Source organism: Lepisosteus platostomus, chromosome 5 (genome assembly GCF_059453375.1).
Source record: "Lepisosteus platostomus isolate fLepPlt1 chromosome 5, fLepPlt1.hap1, whole genome shotgun sequence".
Taxonomy (NCBI): domain Eukaryota; kingdom Metazoa; phylum Chordata; class Actinopteri; order Semionotiformes; family Lepisosteidae; genus Lepisosteus; species Lepisosteus platostomus.
In genome coordinates this window covers 50,174,936-50,197,292 of record NC_142615.1, presented here as the reverse complement: position 1 = coordinate 50,197,292, position 22,357 = coordinate 50,174,936, and the positions used below count along the sequence as shown (strand labels likewise).

Genomic DNA, 22,357 nt, shown 5'->3' with positions numbered 1-22,357 from the left:
GATAAATGTTTACTCAAACAATAAACACTTTGACAGGTGTGACAAACTGACATTAAAAAAAATCATCATGAAAGAATAGGCGTCTGAGCTCACTTCCTAAAATAATATTAGAATGTTTTTGGACTGTGGGAGGAAACTGATGCACCTGGAGGAAACTCATGCAAACATGGAGACAACATACAAACTCCACACAGATAGAACAACAGGTCAGGAATGAAACACAGAGCTCCAGCACTGCATGGTAGCAAACTTAACCACATTGTCACCTGTAAAATAAGTATACTTGCATAACGGGAAGATATTGTGTAAAACAATGTTTCATATATTTTCACTATGAACCCTTAAGAACTCATTTAACCTTTTGTCTGCTGTAAATGTTAGGATGCCTGCTTTTTTGGGGGGGGGGGGGAATTTTCCAAATTAACAAGTAATTATTAACATTTCCAAATATAAACACAATGATAATAAAATATACATATATATTTCTTAAAGATGTGAGTTCTACAATACTGTTACGGTATTGTACTGAATGTTATAGTCTGAAGAATCACCAAAGAACAATGTATCGATTTGGAAAAAGTAAAGTTATTCCATGCTGAAAAGAGAAGAAAGGAAACACGACGTTTCATATCATCTTCCTTTTATAACTAACCTCATAAGATCCCTCAACTCCAAATCTTTCCAGTTTCTCATTTCAGAGAAGGATAAAAAACTCAATCATCCTCTACAGAGAAAAAACATCAACACCCCTACCACCTCCACCAATCCTAACCTTGTTGTTGCTATACCTCCTGACCTTTCCCTTTCACAGGATGAGCAATCTCTTCCCAGCAAAGGCCTCAGTCCCCAAGAAGCTGGACATCCCATAAACCCAAGTCGACCTCAACCTCTCTTACCGAAAGATTATTTTTGCTGACTGCACCTGAAGCAGGCTCCACAAAATTGTGTTTTCTTTCTTCTCTTTTCAAAATGGAATAAAACTCATCATTTGCCAATGTATTCTCTCATGCAATGTTCAGAGGGTAATATTTTAATAAATTGTACAGTAAAATTTCCTGAAGGTCAGGATTTTGATAGTCTGCTACATTGTCTCTCACACCTCGGTGTCAGAATTGTAAGATAATTTTATAATCAGGAGGGAGGGCCATAGTAATAAGCAGAAAGTACAATCACCTTTTTCCAGTGTAAGTTCATGTTATTGTGAGTTTTTAAAATTATTTTCTGGTTTTCTGAAATATATTCCATAGAAAAGTGTAATTCAGACAATCGCTATTTATTTTGATATTCCCTTTCACTGAGGATGTCTACAGGATGTCACTGAGGATGTCTTCATCAATTTCCCTACGGGATTAATAAAGTATTATCTATCTATCTACAGTATTCCATCCGGATTAGTACTGACCAAAGAGAGCAATCTACAGGCGAAAGGCGATATAACGTCACTGCAGCAGCATTTAAGGTGGAACGAAAAACATAAAGATGCTAGTGAATAAGAAGCCAACTTCAGCCTCGTTGCAAACAGAAGGTATGAAAAGAGTCAAGGTTCTGTAGAGAAATTCAATCATTTCTTTTGCAGAGATGTTTACTATAAAGAGATGAGTTTCTCTGGGCAGACTCAAACCACCAACCTGTCAGATAACAGCCAAACATGCTAACCAATTGCACCAATGTGACTCTGACATTTTAATTATCTCCATTTGCAGGTTTTTGATTAAAGAAAAAACTCACTGCCATTTTTTCCAACATCATAAGCAAGATTTGTATTTCATTTTTCACAAGCTGTATGAATTTCTTGAAAAACAAGCTGTTCAACAAAGGAAATGAATATTTGCATTAAACTAAATTAAGTGGTATGTGATTGTCCGTGATGATCAATTCTGTTTGACAAGGCAGGAACTCCTGTTTAGCAGGTAGGAACTTTAATCAACTAAGCCACAGCACCAGCAGATCACTGCCCTTTTACAGACACTTGGACACACCGCTCTAAGAGATCTGCGTTCTTTGTGTGCTGAGCTCTTTTGTGCTGAGAAGATTGCTCTTTTCAGTCTTGGTATGCTTTCTTTTCTCCTTTGCTCCTGTATTAGAGCAGTAATATTTCTATCAGTGGCTGAACAAGGTATGAGGCTGGTATGAACATGTAGGCTGACAGCAGGGACACGTGGCCCACAAGCAGTGCCAGTATCAGTATCAGACAAGGCTGCAGTATATTGTGTTGGGAGCTGCAATAACCTTCCTCTGGAGACAGGTGCGCCTGCATTAATACAGCTCTTTCAAGTGGAAAGAACAGACAAAGTCCACAGTTACTCTCAGTTGATAAAGATATAGACAATGCTGCTCCAGGTAAAATTTGAACTCTCAACTTCAGGATGACTCTACTATGCACTGCTGTGCACTGCTGTATAAGCACCACTGGAGCTGCACAAGTTGCTCTCCTCATACAGACTGACGCCACACAAACACAGGGTGAAAAAGAGGTTTCGGCTGTGGATTCATCTCCACATGGGGTAATGGATAGTAAAATAGCAAGGAAAATACAAGAGAAAAAACGAAAAGAATTGTGCTCACTGCACAATTTGGAGGGAAAGAGGCGATCGGACAGGTAGAACAACTTGTGTGGCTAATTTGTAGCAACATTTGTTGTCTCAATTAGCACACAGAGGTCTCTTCATGTGCCTTAAATTACACAATTTGTGTGATCATTGTATGAGATTGGTTTCTTTAAAAGACCAGTAAATTGACAGTGCAGAGCTAGCCGATGCATACCTTCATGAAGACTCTATCTAAGGCGATACTATATAACAGTCTGGAGATATTACAATGTTTGAGGGGACATCATTCCAGATAGAACTTGTGGTGTCAACTGCTGCTGCTTTTACTATTAATACTATTAGTTCTACTACTACTGCTAACATTACTACTAATCATGATGAAAGCAGTGGACTCACAGCTCTCCGGACACTGGCCCGGACTCTAGAAACTGGTGCCACTCGCAAGTGGCTCTGGACCTCAGTCATCTCTGTCCACTTTTGCTGATGGGTCAGTTCTGCCAGACACACCACTCACATACACACACTCACAGACACAACACACACATGGACACTCACAGGTACACACCCTCACACCCACTCACAGACACCACAAACACACACACACACTAACACACCTCAAACACTCACTGGTACAGTAGCAGTAGCACTATAATTATCACTAATATTAACATGAATACTACATTAATACTAAAACTAACAGTAGCTCAATCATCACTTGAAAATTAGCATTGATACTAAAACTGTTACAGTTTCATTAATACTAACAAGAATACTAGAGTGGTATAAAGCAACACCTTTCATCAAACGTTTTGACAGGTACCAAGCCCCCTTTTCAGCCAACAGGAGGCCGCTATGAGCAGATGTCCCACCCCCTTTTCAGACAATGGTGCGTTGTTATAGGTGGATGTCCCGCCCCCAATCCAATGGTTCATCGTTATGAGTGTTGTTGTCCTGCCTTTCCCCCGAGCGGTCCTGAGCCTCAGGGTCCAAATGACCACCACCACTGTCCCCTGGATTTATAAATAAGTGTATGAAAATGCGTATTAGCGACGAGGGTTGGAAGGTGATCATGACTGCCGCGGCTTTGAGCGAGCTGTATTATAACCCTAGGGAATCGGGAGTTATGGCGGCGTGGGGAGTCTGGTGAGGGCCGCGAGTTCCCGGGGTGTGAGTGCCAGCCGTGGCTGGGTGTCAGACTGGCTGTCTGTGATAGCATGTCTAAAAAAAAAAAACATTAAGCACGCAAGCACACACAAACATTGACCGAGTAAAGTCACGGAAAGAACTCTCAGGACAAATAGCATGTGAACCACTTTATTTCATTCGCAGTTTTTCAAATACAGAAACATCCCAGTATACACTTTTGAACATTTCACACACGTTATAGACTTCTGGTTGCAATTGCCAATTAAATGTTGGTGTGGCAAATTAGTTCGGTACATGTAGCTATTACCCCAACATTGCTCAGAAACTCAGCAGCATCTGAAAAAGCGTTCATAACGCCCTTTCTCTCGCCATTTATATAGCTCTGAACACCGAACTGGGCGACTCTGTCGCAAATAAATTTGCCTTCGTGATCAGAGGGACGGTGTTACCACAGGTTCTATGTAAAATATGTTGTATTTTGGAATACACACTGCTGAAACCGCCAGGCTTCAGTTTCTGATCTGAAAACAGCAGAATCGCAGTAATTTCACTCATGTTCTTTACAAACGCATCTATGTCTTTAACAAATTTATGGGCATTAGCAATCGGTTCATTGATTTTCATTTCAAGCTTTGCAGAAAGAAGAGTGTAAATCACTCTTTGTAAGAATGCAGATGTATACATTCAAAATTCTTCATTCTTCGGTCGATGGCTCACCCGTGTCTGTAAAACAGAGTGAAAGGTCTATTCACATTGCGAATACTTCACAGCCCTGGTTTTACATACTGTCGATATTTTTCTCTTCTGTTAAAATAAGTATAATGTTTCTTTTGCAACGCATCAAAAGTCATGTCTAGTATTTTTCCATCTACATTTTCAAGTAAGGAGTGTGCATAGTTGTATGGTGATCGGTTGTCAATTATATTTCTTAGCAAGTGCTTTATACCCTGCTCAGTATCCTGTGTAATAGTATATGTACCCAGGCCCCTGGCAATGTACAGAACAGCTGATAAAATTCGGACTAAACTGAGAGACATATAAATTTCCAACGCAGCAATCGACACATCATCGTACGCATCGGCGTACCCGATAGCAAGGTATGTGTGACCCCACTGACCTGGATGATTAATCAAACAGGCCGCACTTTCATCAACCAGAACCCCCTTTAAACAGTGGTGGAAGATGCAACATACTACCGCCTTTACAATCTGATCCATAGCATTGGGCTCATTAGGGCCATTGTACATAAGAATATAATATAAATACACCAAGGGATTGGGTTGAGTTCCCATCACAAAAAAAACTGCGAACCTGCACTACAGCGACCACAGTACAGTATGGAGACCAAGACCTTTTACGGGAAGAGACGGGGTGCTTCCGCCGCCCCAGCTTCCAAAGAGCGAAGGGTAAGCAAATACAGCAGACTTCATCTGAAATACGCAATTACAGCGCATATTACAAGGTATTATTGCTGTATTGAATTATACATTCTATTATAAATATTTCTTCGCAGCCTGTTCTTCAGGAAAACACCACACACGCGAAACGATCTTCGAAGACTACCAGGACAGTTAAAAAGAAAGCGGTAAGACGGATGAAAAGAAAAGTTTATTTTGATAGCTGTTCCACAACTGCTGAATACTACTGTGTGACTTTATTTCTTACATGGATTCTGTTATTTTGCCACAGGCTGTGGGTCTCTGCTCTTGGCTACTGGCCAGGGTGCCAACCTGTAGAAGCAGCACCTGTATGGAGACTTTCAGCAGCAGTACGACATTACTGGGGAGGATTGGGAGGTTAGAGACACTCCTGAAGATGCAGAAGCCAGAGACAGTATGTTAAAATGTTAGGGCAGGTCTCCAAACTGACCCTCATCTCCTGATAAGTGCCTCTCCCCACCATGCAGGTTGCAGTGCATGGCGGAAGGCGTATCTCAACACAGCTCTCTGCCCCCCCCAAAGCACACACCACCTCAGGACACTCCATCCTGGCCTCTATTCTCACCACCACCCAGGACTTGGCTGATGCTGTCCCCACTGTCTATCTCCCCTCAGGAGAGCACTGTCTATCTCCCCACAGGAAGCACTGTTTACACAGCGGAATTCACTGTTGCCCATCAGCCAAGAGAAGGAGGGGGGGGGGGGGTTGTACTTGCAGTGCATCGGTATAGATGGGAAAGCGAGAGCCGACAGCTACGCCGCTACGCCGCTACGCCGCCCTTTTGTTTTGAAATCTTGTGACTTTTGAAATTTACTGGGGTTGGACCACATCAGTAAATTTCGATGGGTCCAGAGGCAAAAGTGTCTTGCCTTGCAATCTCCAGGAAACCATTAGTAGCATGGTGAATCGGAGATTCTCAACACTTACTTTGTGCGATTGGAAAAGAATATGTGATCGGATCAACGAAATGCTTCGAAGAAGGAGGCGCTCTTTTCCTCTACTTTAACAGTCTGTCCAGAAACAAAACATTCCTGTTAAACAAGAGTGTGGCATTACTTTTTGTCAATGAAAAAGTGTGTGTTTGTGTGTCTCTCTCTCTGCTGGCGCACAGGGGGGTGCTGTACCAGCTGTACAGAAAAATAAAGTGCCCTTTTTCATTCAACGAGTGTCTTAGTCACTGTGTCCGTCCTATATAATAATGCCACAAAGTTATAAATGCCCCTTAGGCTGGGCTATCGAATTTTTTAATTTAAAAAAATTAAAAATGAGATGTTATGTTGTGTTCCTGCTTAACTTAGAAATTCCATAACTTTTAAAGTGAAAAAACAGGTTTTGATAACAAAACAATTTGGGCACAGAAGGGTTAAAAAGAAAGTCAGACAGGCAGGGGGGAGGGTGAGCTGTTAAACTGTTACCCATCTTGGATGAAGCGGCTAGAAAATAGGTGGATTTGCGTTCCAATTTTAATGCAATATGGAAGACGTTATTCATAAAAAATGTTCTTGTACGGTCTGTAAACTGAAAATGTATGAAGGAGACACGTTGTGTATTGCCTCTTTTTACACTTGGAAGTACATTCCAATGTTAATGGGACACTGAAGATAATATTAATAACCTTTTAAATCTGAAGGGAGATCTAAAGGGATCCACATGGCACAGGTCCCTGCTAGGTATTCAGAGGGAAAGACAGTGACGTCACCAAGCAGGCAAGCAGACACACCCTCTAATGTCAGGCATATGCGTTAAATACATTTAGATCTTTGCATTAATATCATTATTTATTTCTTTAGCCTCACAGCATTGTCCAATAATACTCTTCTTGTGTCTAATTTTTAGTTAAGCAGGATTTGAGCTATAGACCATAAAAAACAGGATTCACTTTTTTCACATATTGATGATAATGATATCAGTAGGAGTTTGAAAGTATTCGTTGTTATTAATAAATGACTTAGATTCGAACATGTTGTGATATTTAGAAATATAAAAAGTCAATATAGTATAATATTGCTATTTTAGTTTTTCAAAGAAAACTTGTGGCAATAGCAGGATTTGAACACCCAACCTCTCACTTATAAGTCAATCACTTAAACATCACACCACTAACACAATCACATGATAAGTGGTGAAATAGCCGTAAACATATACTACTGTTTGTGCTACAGTACATGAATATAATTATATCATTATTAATTTCTTTAGATACCTGATTCCATGTTATATTCCCTATTAATCAAATTCTAAAAGTATGCTTGTTGACTCCGGTATCAAGCGTATTCGCAGAAAAGCTTAAAACTGTATATAAACATACATAACATGGTCAGAAGGAGCACGTTAAAACGTTTCCAAAATAACCACATGTAAGACTTTGATGATTAAAATGTTTAGGGAGAAATGGAATACTGGTGTGTATTTTTTCTTTAAACTACCAAGACCAGCCATATACAGTACAGTTTACATAAAGTAATATGTTTATGTTCCTAAATTAATATATTTTATGAGCATGTGAAAGGCATGGTGAATCAGAGATTCTTAAGAATTACTTTGTATGATTGGAAACGAATGTGTGATTGGATCAACGAAATGCTGTGGTGTTACTTTTTGTCAATGAAAAAATAAAGTCTTTTCGTTTACAAAGACGGTTACAAAGAATGTGGACCAGGGTAATACTTTGAGTTTACAGCTTGTCAAGGGTCATTTATTATTAATACTATTAGTAATATATTCGGTAAAGACTTTGATGCATAAGATGTTTCTGCCTAATTAAAATATTTATGATAAAGGCGGTAGGTTGTGTACTTTTGTCCAACTGAGCAATCTTGCTTTCATAAAATATGCCAGCTTTTTAATGTATAATGGTTAGCATGCTGTAATACACAATTTAAATTTAAAAGTCTAAAGAGTATACTGTACAACTTAAATTCTTAATTGAATAAAGATTGTCCCTCAGCAGTGATCGGTATTCTAAACTAATTGTTTTCTGGAGACAGCTCAAATGCTGTACAGGAGAGGTTAAGCTTTATTAGCTCCACCTGGCGGTAATTTCGGATACCATTATCTTACTGTGGTATTATTGCGTTATGACATGCCAAGCACACTGCATTTCCGTGGTGTACCCCGGTCGGTTTGAAGAGCTGCATCTGTATACACCCACACACATTCACACACAGACACTACACAGACACACATTCACAGACACACACGTAGACACAACACAGACTCACAGACACCACACACTCACAGACATACACATAGACAGAACAAACACCACACATATTTGTACGCACAATCAGACACTCACACAAATACTCCCACACATTCACAGACTCAAATAGACACTGCAAATACTTACAGACACACACCCACACACTCACAAACACCATACTCTCACAAACACACTCAACATACACTCATAACTACAAATACACTATAACTAACACTAACACAAATGCCACTAACATTACAACAGTAAGACTATCACTAAGATTTACACTATCATCATCACCACTAAAACTGACACAAACTACTACTATACTACTAATACTAATAATAACAGTAATGCTATCACTAAAACTAACATGACTACTAGTGTAAATACCCTAAAAGTAACTCTATAATTATCACTAAAATTAACATAAATACTAGCATTAAAACTATCATCATTAATACTCACATGAACACTGGCATTAATATTAAAACTACAAGTTGTAGTCTCACTAATATTAACATGAATACACTAGCATTAGTACTAGTTGCTGTCCGTGACGTCACACAGCTCTTTGTGACAAGTCGAGACCTAGCTGGGCACAGTGACGTGGCACATGTTGCCGTGGTTACCATACTTATGATTTGTAAACAGTGGAAAAATGCATTTAAACTGTTGCCTACACAAATTTATCAACTAGGATACAATTCCTAAATAATAATTTGAATAATAATTCTTACATTTCGGATTGAACATTATTAACACTAAACGCACCATGGTAATTGATCGATACATGCTGTTTTGACTGTTTTCTAGATATTTAAAACAGGGTCAAGAATGGGAAAAGATTCAGTAGTCACCAATCAGTAAGGTTAATCGATTATTCTACGGTCCTTCAGTTGAATTAATTGGTTGTCGATAGATAAGTGATCAATAACTCTCCTCCGTGCACCCCGCGCGCCTCCCGCGGTTGCTCTCTGATCCCGGCTGGTGTCTGTGACGTCACAGCGCTCTTTCTGACAGAGCAGAGCGCGTCTCCGCTGGAGGAGACTCCTGTCCGGAGCCCGGGAGGCTTTTCTTATAGATATAACATCTCCTCCACAAAAAAAAAAACACTGGGCTGTTTTGAGAGGCGATTCATAATAGCTCGAGAATGAGAGCGACAAACCGAGGAATTAAATTCATTTAACAGAAAACATATATAACTTTACAGACTAATGCGTTGTATAGCTTACTCCCGTAGAGCAGAAGAGAAAGAGCACAAGCCCCTGTAATAAGCGCTTTAAAGCGTACTGAGCGCATTTAAGCGTTTTACACGAAACTCCACAGAATAGAAGCCAGGAGGATCAGACTCCTGATCCTGGAGGTAGAAGTCATCTCCTGGTTTTATTTCCACTCGAGCTCTCAGTTCATCAGCCAGTTTGATGATTTCATTAACTGTATAACTGTTATCAGACACTGTACTGTATATTTATAATACTCTATCTGAGAGATGTGTGGGAGACGCTGAATCCCAGGGCTGGTGTGGAATCACACACAGACAGGTCTTCTGTGTGATCTGAGTCCCACTGCTCAGAGGTACAGACTGGTCAACTGGTCACTATTGTAGACACGACCATCAGTCTGCTGCTGCTGATAATCATATTACACTTATAAGAGTAGCAATACTGCTGTTCATTAAATCAGTAAAAATAATAATAAGAGATAATCACATATTGCTCAATTTTCAGTAAAACACTTCTGACAGAGGGTTGGAGGCTGACTTACAGTCATTCAGGGCAGTAATACTGAAGGGCTGGAGGTCCTGGAAAGGGTAAATAGAAACTTCTTGCTTCTGACCTGGAACAGAGCCCACTGTGGAGAACCAGAAGCTCTTCTCTGTCTCTAAGAGGCTGTGAGGAAGGTGAAAAGGGGGAGATGTCCAGGCTGTTCTGTCTGATATTATTCATGTAGCAGCACTGATTGTCTGAATGTTCTCTGGTTCTGAATTGTCAGGATAAAGAGAAGTATGGAGATGAGCTTCTGTCTGTTCAGGAGGTAGGAGTTTGTGTAAAGTACTGAGGGTCCCAGAGCTCTGTGTGTGAGTCTGAGCTGTGAATCTGACTGAGAGGAGATAAAGATTTTTTTTATTCTGCCTCTGAGAAGTCTTTTCCTTTGCCAAGCAATGTTACATCCCCTTGAGATACTCTGCACAGACTGTCAGAGTGAGAGAAGAGAGAGAGATGGACAGATAAGAGCACAAACAGCAAGAGAGACAGGAAGGGAGAGAGAGAGGAGAAGGAGCAGGAAGACAGTGCAGGTGTTCAACCACACTGTGACCACAGGAGACAGGAGGCTTTTCTCAGTGCTCATGGCCACTCAGGCTCAGAGGCTCTGGCAGCAGTCAGGTCTGAGAGCTTCTCCTCATACTGACACTGGAGCTCTGAGAGTCAGCCTCCATTCTGACAAGAACAGCCCCTCCTGTTCAGCCCTGAGAGACACCCTGAGAGAGCTGTTAGAGCCCTGAGACAGCTGTGTGGGTAGAAGACCTGTCACCCTGTAGAGCTCTGAACACTGGGCTATTCCTAATACTGCAGTTATGAAGGTGAAGCTATAACACAGGAGCTCTGTTATATTGAACAGGAGAGATTAAATACAGCATAACTGCTAATACTACTACAGCTATTACTACTGCTGGTACCACAACTGCTGCTGCCACTGATACTACTGCTACCTACTATTACTATTAATAACTTCTATTAATATTTTACAGCTCCTTCTTCTGCTACTACTACCTGTAAGAATAAGGAGGAGGAGGTGAGCTGTGTTCTCACTGTGTTCAGCCTGGTGGTGTATCAGTTCAGCTCCACTGTGTTGTTAGAGTGTCAGTCACACAGTCAGCTCCACACACTGGGGCCACAGCTGGTGGGGCTGGAACATCTGTGTGGACTGGAGCTGCACAGGAACAGACTCGGGGTCTGGGGGACTCAACTGAAAGAGCTGCTGTCCACCAGGCTCAGTACAGAAGGGACAGTCACTGCTGGGCTTTTCTTTCCTTTTCATTAAAATTATTGATCTCTGATCACAGCCACAGGATAGCCAGTTCTTATTCAGTCCACCTCTGTATTCCTCTGCTAAGTGAGTGACCTCACTACCCCCTTGAGGACAGGTTCTCCTCACACTGTCCCTGACCAGGACCAGAAGACACTGCTGTCTGGAGGGACAGCAACCTTTTTGTTACTCACAGCAAGACACCAGTCACTGGACACTGCCTGACACTGACATGCAAATTGTATTTACCTTTTTTTGTTGAACATAATTAGTTAACTTGATAATTAATTAAAGTTACGTAATGGTGCAATTTATTTTTATCTGATCCTTTCTTGCCCCTGTAGCACCTGCAGCCCTGCTGTCTGTATCTGTATCTGTGTTTCCTCCAGTGAGACACAGAGCTGCTCCTGTCTCTCCTCTCCTCCGCGCTGCTGGGAGTGTCTTCAGGGAGAGGAAACAGTGATGTGTCTCAGATATATATGGAGAAGACTGAAAGGGCCCTGTGTGATTGGTGTCCCGCCTGTGTGAGAGGTTCCTGCTGTCAGTCTGAAAAGGCAGTGCTGTGTGTGATTGGCGGGGCGGGGGGCTGTGTTGTTACTGGGGGTCTGGGGTGCGGAGCAGCAGCTCAGTTGCCCTGTGGTCTCAGGGTGAAGACAGGGGTCTCAGCTGCGCTCTGTCCTGATGACAATGGAGAGCTGCCTGTCCATCTTCTCTCTTGCTTTCCTGGTGCTTCACAGCTCAGCCAGTAAGTGACCAGTCTTCTCCTGTCCAGACAGACAGACAACAACTGGAATTAAATTAATTAGATGTTTTATGTAAATGTAGCATTAAGTGGGTTGAACAATTTTTAATGTTTCTTTTACATTCAGCTTTGTGGGTATTCATCAAAAATAAGACTTGGGCTCAGGATCAGGGTTGTGAGGTATTGTTCCCAATATACTGTTTGTATAAAAACTGTAAGTAATATTTAGATCAAAAGGAGTCCAGATCCAAAAAAAAACTATTTTATTTTGGACTCAGTCTTGTTTATCACGGATTGTATTCTGGGTTTCTTAGTTAAGATAATTTATAGCCTAAAAATATATTAGTCTTTAAAAAATAGCAGTGACAATTCTCTTCTGAGAAAGTGGGGCTCAGCATCCGGGTGTTTATAGACTCCTCAGTTGTTACTGATTACTGTAAAAAAATAATTAATCTGTAGATGAAAAGGAGCGGAAAGTAATGTGAACATGAACAATGATTTTACTGTTTTATTTTATTAATTGCGGCATTATGTGTTTTTTATTATTGACTGTTTTCTTTGTCTGTTAGTAGGGAAAATATTAAATTGTCTGAAACAACATTGGTCTGTTCTTTAAAAAACTTAACAGAAGTGATAATAATCACATCTCTGCTAAGAGACGGGGGCTCAGGATCATGGTGTTTAGAGACTAATCAGTCACGTTGATTAACTGTATAGCAACTGGAATTAATCTGTACATGAAATTAAGCCCAGGTTGAGAGATTTACTGTTTTATTTTAAACTCAGTTTTGTGTGGTATTTATCACTAATTGTTTTTCTGGGTCTGTTTACAAAGAAAATATTTAATTGCTTAGAATAATTTACTCTTTTCTCTTGAGATCGGGATAAGGAGGTTTAAAGACTAAACAGTCTTCTTGATAAACTGTTGAAAACTATAATTAAACCATACTCCTGATGATATCTCTCAATGGCACATTTACATAAAGTAATGAAAAAATGTAATATTTTCATTTTTAATTTTACTTAGTGGCTGTTTATTAACATTATTATTTTCTAATCTAGCAAGTCAATTTTAGTTTCTCTGCTGATTCTCCTGAAAGTCAGAATCAGGCTGTTCACAGACTCATCAGATGGCTTGATTAACTGCAGAAAAACTGTAATTAAACGCAAAATCTATAAGGAGAGCAAAATATTGTGAAAATGAGCCTGGGTTAATATAATTTTCTATTTTATTTTAAATATGGTTTTGTGAAAATGTATCAGATATTATTATAAATGATTATTTTGTGGTTCTATAAGTAATTACAGAAATTGTATTGTCTACAACTATTTTAGATTTTTTAAAAATAATAAATGCTCATTTGCTGATGTACATGTTCTTCATCATAATTATCCCATAAACCCTAAAAAAGTGGAAATGAGCTCTGAGATTGGTAATCTTTTATTTTTATTCTGTTTTGTGGTAACTTAATAATATATATTTTTTCAGGGAGTCAGGAACAATTTTTTTTGTAAAGGCAGCAGTGTTAATAATAGTGCCTCTGTTGATGATCTTCAGAGACACTGGGAGTCAGGATCATGGTGTTTAGAGACTCAACAATCACTCTGATTAACTTCAGAAAAAAAAACTGCAATTAATCTTCTGATGAAAGGGAGAGATGTTACAATTTTTAATATATTTTAATAGAGCTTTGTGGCAATTAATTAGAAATTGTTTAAGTGATAAGTTATAGCAAAATCATAATTATGGCATAAATATCTAAATAAAAAGTATGTAAAGTTAATGCATTTTTTAAAATACATTAAATGTTTAGCCTGGGGAATTACTACAGACAGGTGTATTATCAGGGATAAAGGCTTGCTAACAGACTGAAGTATTTATTGAGACAGGAATGATTTTATAATTATTTACATGTATATAATTATTACAGCCTGGGACACCATTGGAGGTAAAAATGTGTTATTAAAGACTGAGGTATTTTTGAGACTTACATTTTTAGATTAAAGAACTATTAAACTATTCAAGTTTGGGACACCGTTGGAGGTAAATGTGTTATTATAAAACTGGAGAACTCTGGAGTCAGGGATATTTTTAAATTTACAAATGATTACAGTGTTTTCAAAAACAGAAAAATATCCTGTGAACAAGGAAATAAGTATTTTTTTTCCCTCTCCTCTTTCTGCAGGCAGTTCTGATGTGAGGCTGGTGAATGGAGCCAGTCCCTGTGAGGGGACTGTGGAGATTCACTATAAAGGAGAGTGGGGGACAGTTGGCAGTAATTGGTGGGATCTCAAAGATGCTGCTGTCGTGTGCAGACAGCTGGGCTGTGGATCTGCTGTTTCAGCACCAGGAGGAGCTCACTTTGGGCCAGGGTCTGGATCAGTCCTGCTGAGCTGGGTCGAATGCAGCGGGTCAGAGTCTGCACTGAGGGACTGTAGAAAAGATGAAGTGAAACAGTACAACTACCCTCATGAAGACTCTGGAGTGAGATGTTCAGGTAGATAAGACATGTCTTTGATGCTGGAATGAGGTGGTCAGGCAGGAGACATGGAGCCTCTCCAGTCTCCAGCACTGAGGACATTTAAAACTCCTCCAAAGATCTAGACCCAATCCTCATGATCCATCTGTCCATCCTTCCATTCCCACTGCTCCTGTCCTACTGAGAGCTGTGGCAAAAATAAGTCAATTTAATTGCCAAATCGGCACTTAGGGTTGTAAGGAATGTTTTGCAGTGCACTTTAAAAATAACAGAGTTACAAAGTGGAGAATGAGAAATTATAAATAACATACACGTGTTACAATACAAATGCTACATTACAGTGAATCCACAAATGTGCCAATAAATCTGTTAATAACTTTTATACAGTAACAGTGTTGAGTTGCAAGTGTGAATAGCCTAAGGATAGGTGTTCTTCTAGATCCGATACACCTGAGTCTTCTTCCTACGGGAAGGAGCTCAAACAGGGGAGAAGCTGCGTGGGAGTGGTAGTTAATAATCTTCAACAATCTTCAATAATCCCCAGGGTCACTGTGTACAGAACAGATCTACAAACAAGATCTCATTCTCAGATTATGAATTTGGAAAACTGCAACCAATTAACCTGTCCTGAACAAATCAAAATCTTGAGAAAACAACAAATATCAGATTTGTCTGTCAAGGGCTTCAGAAAAAATGATTTCTGAAAATCCCTTCAAATTTGTTAAAAATTCAGTATGGCCACCAAAATCAAAATCTACATTATATTTGTATTCCTATTGTTACAGTGTTGTTGAGGAAAATAAATCTGGCTTTTTCTGATGTATTTACAAATTTCAGAATAATAGCCAGCACTGTATGAGACAGGGTTATTTAAAAAATATTAAAACCAATCACATCTAAGATCATTTAAACACTACAGAATATTTAAGCACTATAGAACCTTGATAGCCAGGTCTGCCTGTGTCCAGTTTCTCTGGCCAGGCTGTGGTCACTCTGTTCTGTTATCTGTTACTCTGTTCTCTTATTGCAGCTCATCAAGGGGTCAGACTGATTAGGGTGTTATTGTTCTCTGTTATTGTTCTGATATTCCAGCTCATCGAGGGGTCAGGCTGGTTGGAGGCAGTGATCTCTGCTCTGGAAGAGTGGAAGCGCAACATGGAGAGACCTGGGGTTCAGTGTGTGACTCTGATTTCGATTGGCAGGAAGCAGAAGTTGTCTGTCGACAGCTAGACTGTGGGGCTCCCTCACAAGTCCTTAAAGGGGACCAGTTCAGGAAGGGGGAAGCAGATGTCCATTCTGAGGTGTTCCAGTGCCAGGGCAATGAATCTCAGATTTTCTTCTGTCCAAAGTCCACAAAAACACAGGGCTGCACCCATGAGAACTATGTGGGACTGAAGTGTTTTGGTAAGAGCAGGATCATGTCTTTTATCCCACAGAGTTTTGGAAAGAAACAGACCCCTCCTATCACTCATCGCGTCACTGCTGTCTAAACACTGGTCATCAGAGTGTCCTTCCCAGCAGTCTTTGCCATAGTGGTGCCATAGTGGTGCTCCACTGACCTCAGTGTTGATACAGTAGCCACCATGGTTTGGCCATGATGCTCTTCAAAAGAGCCTTCTGATTCACAATTATGTGTTAGCGAGTTATTTCAATAATTCATAAGGTCAAGATTGTAAATATACGTGACGGGTAGTCAGCATGAGTAACTAATTGAGGCGAATCAGCAAGCAGTTAATACAGTTCCGGATCATTTAAATTCCAGCTTGTAAGCAGGTGTATGAGGTATCTGAAGAGAAGGAGAACACCCGGTCTCTCCAAGAGACTGGTCTGCTTTGTTTTTGTGTTGTTTCTTTGCTTGAACTCGAAAATGAAAAAAAGTGTAATCAATTTGATGAAAAAAACACAAGTGAACCATCACAATGGATTTGAAGGTGAAGTTGAGAGTTATAGCCTGTTGTTTTGTTGTGAAGCTGGGTTTCTGCTCTCTCCCCTGTCCCGTGTGCAGTTTTTTTTCACTGTATTGGTACTTTAATTTGTTGTATTTCTTGTGGCCTGCTGTGGTGTCATGCTGGTGAAGTTCTCTCCTATCTGCAGGATACACAGGTTTCAGGCTGGCGAACGGCTCGGACTTCTGCTCTGGCCGAGTGGAGTTACAGTGGCTCTTCAGGGACTGGGGGACAGTGTGTGACCTGTACTGGGACCTGAGAGATGCCAGGGCTCTCTGCCAGCAGCTGGACTGTGGGGAGGCTGTAGCAGCACCAGGACAGGCCTGGTTTGGACAGGGCAGTGGACCAGTAAGGGCTGATGTGTTTGAGTGCCGGGGCAATGAAAGCCGTCTCTCACACTGTGCTGTCTCTTCATGGGGCAGAGCAGGGTGCTCTCATGGACAGGACGCAGGAGTCATCTGCTCTGGTGAGAATCGGGTGTTTAAAACACAGTGACACTCCCTCTACTTACACACAGCAGCATACTATTACAGTACTGAGTACATTTAATTAGTTCTTTAACCCAAGAACTAATTAACCAAGAGGCTGAAGAAAAAGCAAGAGTCAGATAGTGAAGATTCATAAATGTTGTTTCATAGCCCCACACACAGCTGACACTCCACTAGTGAAACATCACTCCTGTGGACAGAAATGAGAAAAAAATATATTCCTTAAATCATGTGAGGGGTTAATTGGTTGTCATTTTTGTTCAGACGGTTAGATACACTGAGGACCAAAATCAGTTTTATATTTATATTGAGATCACTGATGATCCTAAAAGATGAAAGAAAGTCCTGGACATCAGTGTCCTGTAATTAACACCTGACCTGTTTAATTAGTTTAATTTATATAATAATAACATTAAATATAATAATTAGAGCCCAATTAAACAGGAGGCTGAAGAGTCAGAAAGTGAAGGTTTACAGATGTTATGTACAGCTTAGCCCCCCACACAGCTGAAATTATCTCCTTCCATCTCTTTTACAGCCTCAAAAAACAACAGAATTTCACCTCGAGCAGGTGAAGACTGTCTTTATCACATTAGTGCTGTTTTAAGTGTAGTTTTATTACTGGTGTTAAATTGCTCATCTGACACAGAGCCCACACTCTGATTTTTTCTCTGTGTGTTTGACAGGTTTCCCGTCTTCAACTGTTCCTTCCTCACTAACACCAGGTATGAACTGGCTCTTGTTCTGTATCTACAGGGCTCTCTGTGTTGACGTCTCTATTGCTCAGTTCTATCCTAGGCTAAGCTTCAAGGCAGCAGGTGTGTGTGAGCAGTTTGCACTGTCTCACACACACAGTCTGGGTCTTTGGGATCTACAGCAAAACATGTGAAGCTATTGTCTCTGTGCCCAACAGTGGATCACAACAGTAACACATATGGCATAGTGCTGATGATCAGCATGGAGCCTGTTACAAGTATTGGATATATTAAATTACTCAAAAATAAAAAAAACACTGTACTTGTACTATATCTGGTGTGCTTGTGCTTGTACTGTATCTGCTGTCCCCAGTGTCAAGAGGTGATGTTCAACTTCTAACAGTAGACTGTCTCTACCTAGAGGTCATCATTGTGATCTCTTAGTACTGCACTGACTTCTGACCCCTGACCTCTGACTCTCTGCTCCTAGACCAGCTGTCCCTCAGGCTGGTTGGAGCAGAAGGCGACTGTGCTGGGAGGCTGGAGGTTTATCACAATGGCTCCTGGGGTACAGTCTGTGATGACTCATGGGACCTGGCAGACTCTCAGGTGGTATGCAGACAGCTCCAGTGTGGGACGGCCCTCAGTGCCCCAGTGCCGGCCTCCTTCAGCCAGGGAACTGGACCCATCTGGCTGGACGAGGTGGGCTGTCTGGGGAATGAGTCATCCCTGGGAGAGTGTCCCTCAGCATGGTGGGGACAGCATGACTGTGGACACAAGGAGGACGTGAGAATCCTGTGTTCAGGTAGGGAAGTTAACTACAATTATTCTACAGTTACAAGGATCCAGATTCTTTAATCCCACATTGTTAGAACCATATGACTTTCACCTGGAGTGTCTTGATTGTTTTACTGATATAACAAGCTGGATTTAGGATTTTAAAATGAATGTCTGTATTTCAGACACATTTGTCACATTTGTTCACACATTGTTGTGAAATAAACAGATAAAGAAATTCAGGCACTGAAACTACTAGCTTCAGAAACTTCCCTCCACCAGCAACTGAATATGTTGAGTGAACAACTCATAATCTCTGTCCTCTATGATGTCTAGGACTCAAACTGTAAACTCCCCCATCAATGTGACCTGTTGTCCTTAATCCTCAAATGTTTCATCTTGATTTGGTCCAGGAGTCTTTTTCTATTGGTGTTGAATGTCAAGCCAATCTGCAAGTTCTCTTTTCACAGCGCTACCTCAGACACCCTGACTTGTGTTGCTGCTGAATGGCCAAGGTGATCGGAATGATGCTGATGATTTGCAACATTTAATTAAGCTTACAGTCACTTAATTGTTCCACATCGTTTCTCATCTTAGATAGCACTCCATTTATGCTGTCCAGGTGCTGAAATCAACATTGTACTCCTTGTACCTTTTTGTCAGCTGTGAGCTGTCATTGCATGAATCCTGAATTACTGGAAGTACACAGCAACTGGTACTGTTTATTGGTCCTATTGTTTGCCTGTTGTTTCTTACCAGTTAAGAATGAAACTCAGGATTCGTTTCCTTTGACTTTCCCTGCTGTCTTGACAGATCACACTCTACTGAGACTGTCTGCAGGCTGTTCAGGACAGGCAGAGGTTTACTACAATGGCACCTGGGGCAGTGTGTGTCAGAATGGCATGACTGACTCCACAGCTGCAGTGATCTGTAAACAGCTGGGCTGTGGAGACAAGGGCACCGTCAGAGAGACAAACTCCAGGCTGAGCCCGGACCCCAAATGGCTGGACTTTGTCTCCTGTCGCAAACATGACTCCACCCTGTGGCAGTGTTCCTCCTCCCCCTGGGGTCAGAATGACTGCACAGACCAAGAAGTGGCTAATATCACCTGCTCAGGTAGAGAGTGAAGAGTGATGCTGCCTTCCTCTTAAACAGCTCTGCAGTGATTGTCTTTATCTCGAGCAACTCTGTGGATTAGTGTTTTGCCAAGTTCAGAACATAATAAGAGCTTTCAATTGAATTATTATAAATTTATATCCAAACATGTATAAAAATGAAAGCAATGTCATTGTTATTCATTTTATAATAATAATGTTTTTATATGACTATTAATTCTTGAAGGTCCTAGAAAAGAAGCTGACAGAAGCACTCCAGCCCCTCAGGAAGAGCAGCCTCAGCTGTACTGCCCAGGTGAGTTCAGTGTGTAAAACAGTCAGAGACACTGCAGCCCTGAGCTGAGGTACAGTAACCATACAGCTCTCTTCTAGAGCCACTCAATACCTCACTAACCTCTACTACAGTCACTGAGCTGAAGACACTCAGTAACCTCTCTGCTCTCGTCTACAGTCACAGATCTAATGACACTCGGTAACCTTTCTGTTGACTTTCAGTCCCACTGGCTCTGCGCCTGGTTGGAGACACTAACTGCTCTGGCCGGGTGGAGCTGCGGTATGAGGGCTCCTGGGGGACAGTCTGTGACGACTCCTGGGACCTGCAGGATGCCCAGGTGGTCTGCAGACAGCTGGGCTGTGGGGACGCAGTGAGTGCAGCAATAGAGGCCTCATTCGGACCAGGGAGTGGCACCATCTGGCTGGACGAGGTGAACTGCAGGGACAGTGAGCTTCACCTGTGGGACTGCTGTCACTCTGGACTGAATCAGAGCGACTGTCGACACAAGGAGGATGCAGGGGTTACCTGTACAGGTGAGGGGAGTCTTAGCACTGTAGATGAACAAAGTAGCAGATCGATGGAGAAGATACACTGTTACACATATTTTATCACTGCCTAATATCTAACTGAACCAGCTAAGATCATCAGTCACAAGATTAGGATGTTTTGTAGCCCTGTGTATGTGTCTTTAATTCAGAACAAGACACCTTTCATCCTGCAATCCTACATTTGACCTCAAGGAACAAATGTAAAGATTTTTTTTTATTAAGACCACTGTGGATTCAACCTGCTGTAAAACCAAAGGCAATATATTGACAGCTCTCCTATCTCTTTTACAGGTTTGTCAGAGACAACAGCCAGTCCAGCAACAGCTACAGGTGAACAGAAATCTTCCTTGTCATTGATAACTCCTGTCTTTCTGTCACTTCAGATTCCCAGTGTAGCTGTAGTGTCTCCTCTCCTCCCTCATTGTGAAGATCAGTGTTTTCAGTTTCCCAGTGTAGATCTAGTGCTAGTGTCCTCTCTTTCATCACTGATTTACTGACAGTCCTGGTGGTTTAGATTTGGAATTCTTAACTATTCTTCGTTGATCTTGGGTTCACCCTGAAGCCATGATAGCCCCATATGGGAACATGAGGAGAACAGGACATTCCATCTGTCGAAGCATATATGAGCCCAAGAGCACCTCTCCTGATCCCTGTTCATCCATTGTCTCCCCCTCTTTCAGGCAGAACCAGGACAACACCCCAGACACAGCCGCTGGGAGGCCTGTCTGCCTCGCCCCTGGTCCTCCTGCTGCTGGGGGCTCTGCTCTTCGTGGTGCTGGCTCTGTTAGTGGGGCAGCTGATCCAGAACAGGAAGCTGAGGAAAGGTAGGGAGGGAACTCTCCATCCACATAGTGACCTCTAGTGGTCAGTTCTGTCACTCACATGGAACTTATATTTACATAATTACCTTGAGGAATAATTCAATTCAATTCAATTCAACTTTATTGTCATTAAACTTACACAGGTGCATAGTATAATGAAAAGTGTTTCTCATTAGTCACTCAGGTGCAGTATATAAATAGGACAGAAGATGAGACAATAGACAGTTACACAATAAGACAGTTACACAATAGCAATAATAGTAACATGTAATAACATAACATAAATAACATGTAATCAAGTAATCGAAAACTGTGCAAAATTCCGCAGAGAAAATTTAACAGGACAAAAGCAGTGCAAGGTAATTCTTGGAACAGTGCAAAAAAATAGTGTGGTTAAAAGCAGTATGGTTAATTAATATTGAATATTATTATGCCTGTTACAATTTTACTGGGCTATCGAGGGGACAGTACAATTTTGGCTTACGTGTGTGTGGTGGTGTAGGAGTACAGTGGTTGTGGGTACAGGAGGATGTTAGGAGAGATCATAATAAGGTGGAAGGGAGTGGGGGCGTCACCAACTTGACAGCTCTGGGGAAGAAGGTATTTTGGAGTCTAGTTGTGTGCAACTGGAGTGACCGGAACCTTCTGCCAGATGGTAGGGGAACAAACAAGTTATGACCGGGGTGAGTGGGGTCAGACATAATTTTGGTGGCTTTTTTCAGACTCCTGGTGTTGTATATTTCCTGGATGGATGGTAAGGCACTGCCGACGATGTGTTGGGCAGTTTTGACCACCCGCTGTAGTGCCTTACGGTCGGATGCGGTGCAGTTGCCGTACCAGACTGTGATGCAGGTGGTCAGTATGCTCTCCACCGTACATCTGTAGAAGTTGGTGAGGATCAGTGGGTGTAGGTGTATTTTCTTCAGCCTTCTCAGGAAGTACAGCCGCTGTTGTGCCTTCTTGATGAGACTGGAGGTGTTCAGTGTCCATGTAAGGTCCTTAGAGATGTGAACGCCTAGAAATTTGAAGTTATTCACCATCTCCACCGCAGACCCTTCTATGTAGATGGGGGAGTGAACTTTTCCTTGTCTTCTGAAGTCAACA

At 41.3% G+C, this 22,357-nt stretch overlaps 1 protein-coding gene across 1 annotated transcript; it reads left to right on the top strand.

Annotated features, from left to right (window-relative positions):
• The first annotated feature begins 12,008 nt into the window (after positions 1-12,008).
• LOC148668507 (scavenger receptor cysteine-rich type 1 protein M130-like) lies at positions 12,009-17,388 on the top strand. The gene is made up of 4 exons (XM_088632543.1): positions 12,009-12,112; positions 14,296-14,607; positions 15,682-15,993; positions 16,684-17,388. Exons 1-4 carry the CDS (start codon positions 12,049-12,051, stop codon positions 17,028-17,030), a joined length of 1,035 nt encoding a protein of 344 aa, XP_088488669.1. The 5' UTR covers positions 12,009-12,048; the 3' UTR covers positions 17,031-17,388.
• The last annotated feature ends 4,969 nt before the right edge of the window (positions 17,389-22,357 follow it).

What these genes read in the sequence shown, in the direction of transcription:
- LOC148668507 (XM_088632543.1), top strand. Translation starts at nt 12,049, where the DNA reads ATGACAATGGAGAGCTGCCTGTCCATCTTCTCTCTTGCTTTCCTGGTG. An exon ending in GGTGCTTCACAGCTCAGCCA is followed by an intron (nt 12,113 to 14,295) that starts GTAAGTGACCAG and finishes CTCTTTCTGCAG; the next exon opens with GCAGTTCTGATGTGAGGCTG. An exon ending in TGTGGGACTGAAGTGTTTTG is followed by an intron (nt 15,994 to 16,683) that starts GTAAGAGCAGGA and finishes TCCTATCTGCAG; the next exon opens with GATACACAGGTTTCAGGCTG.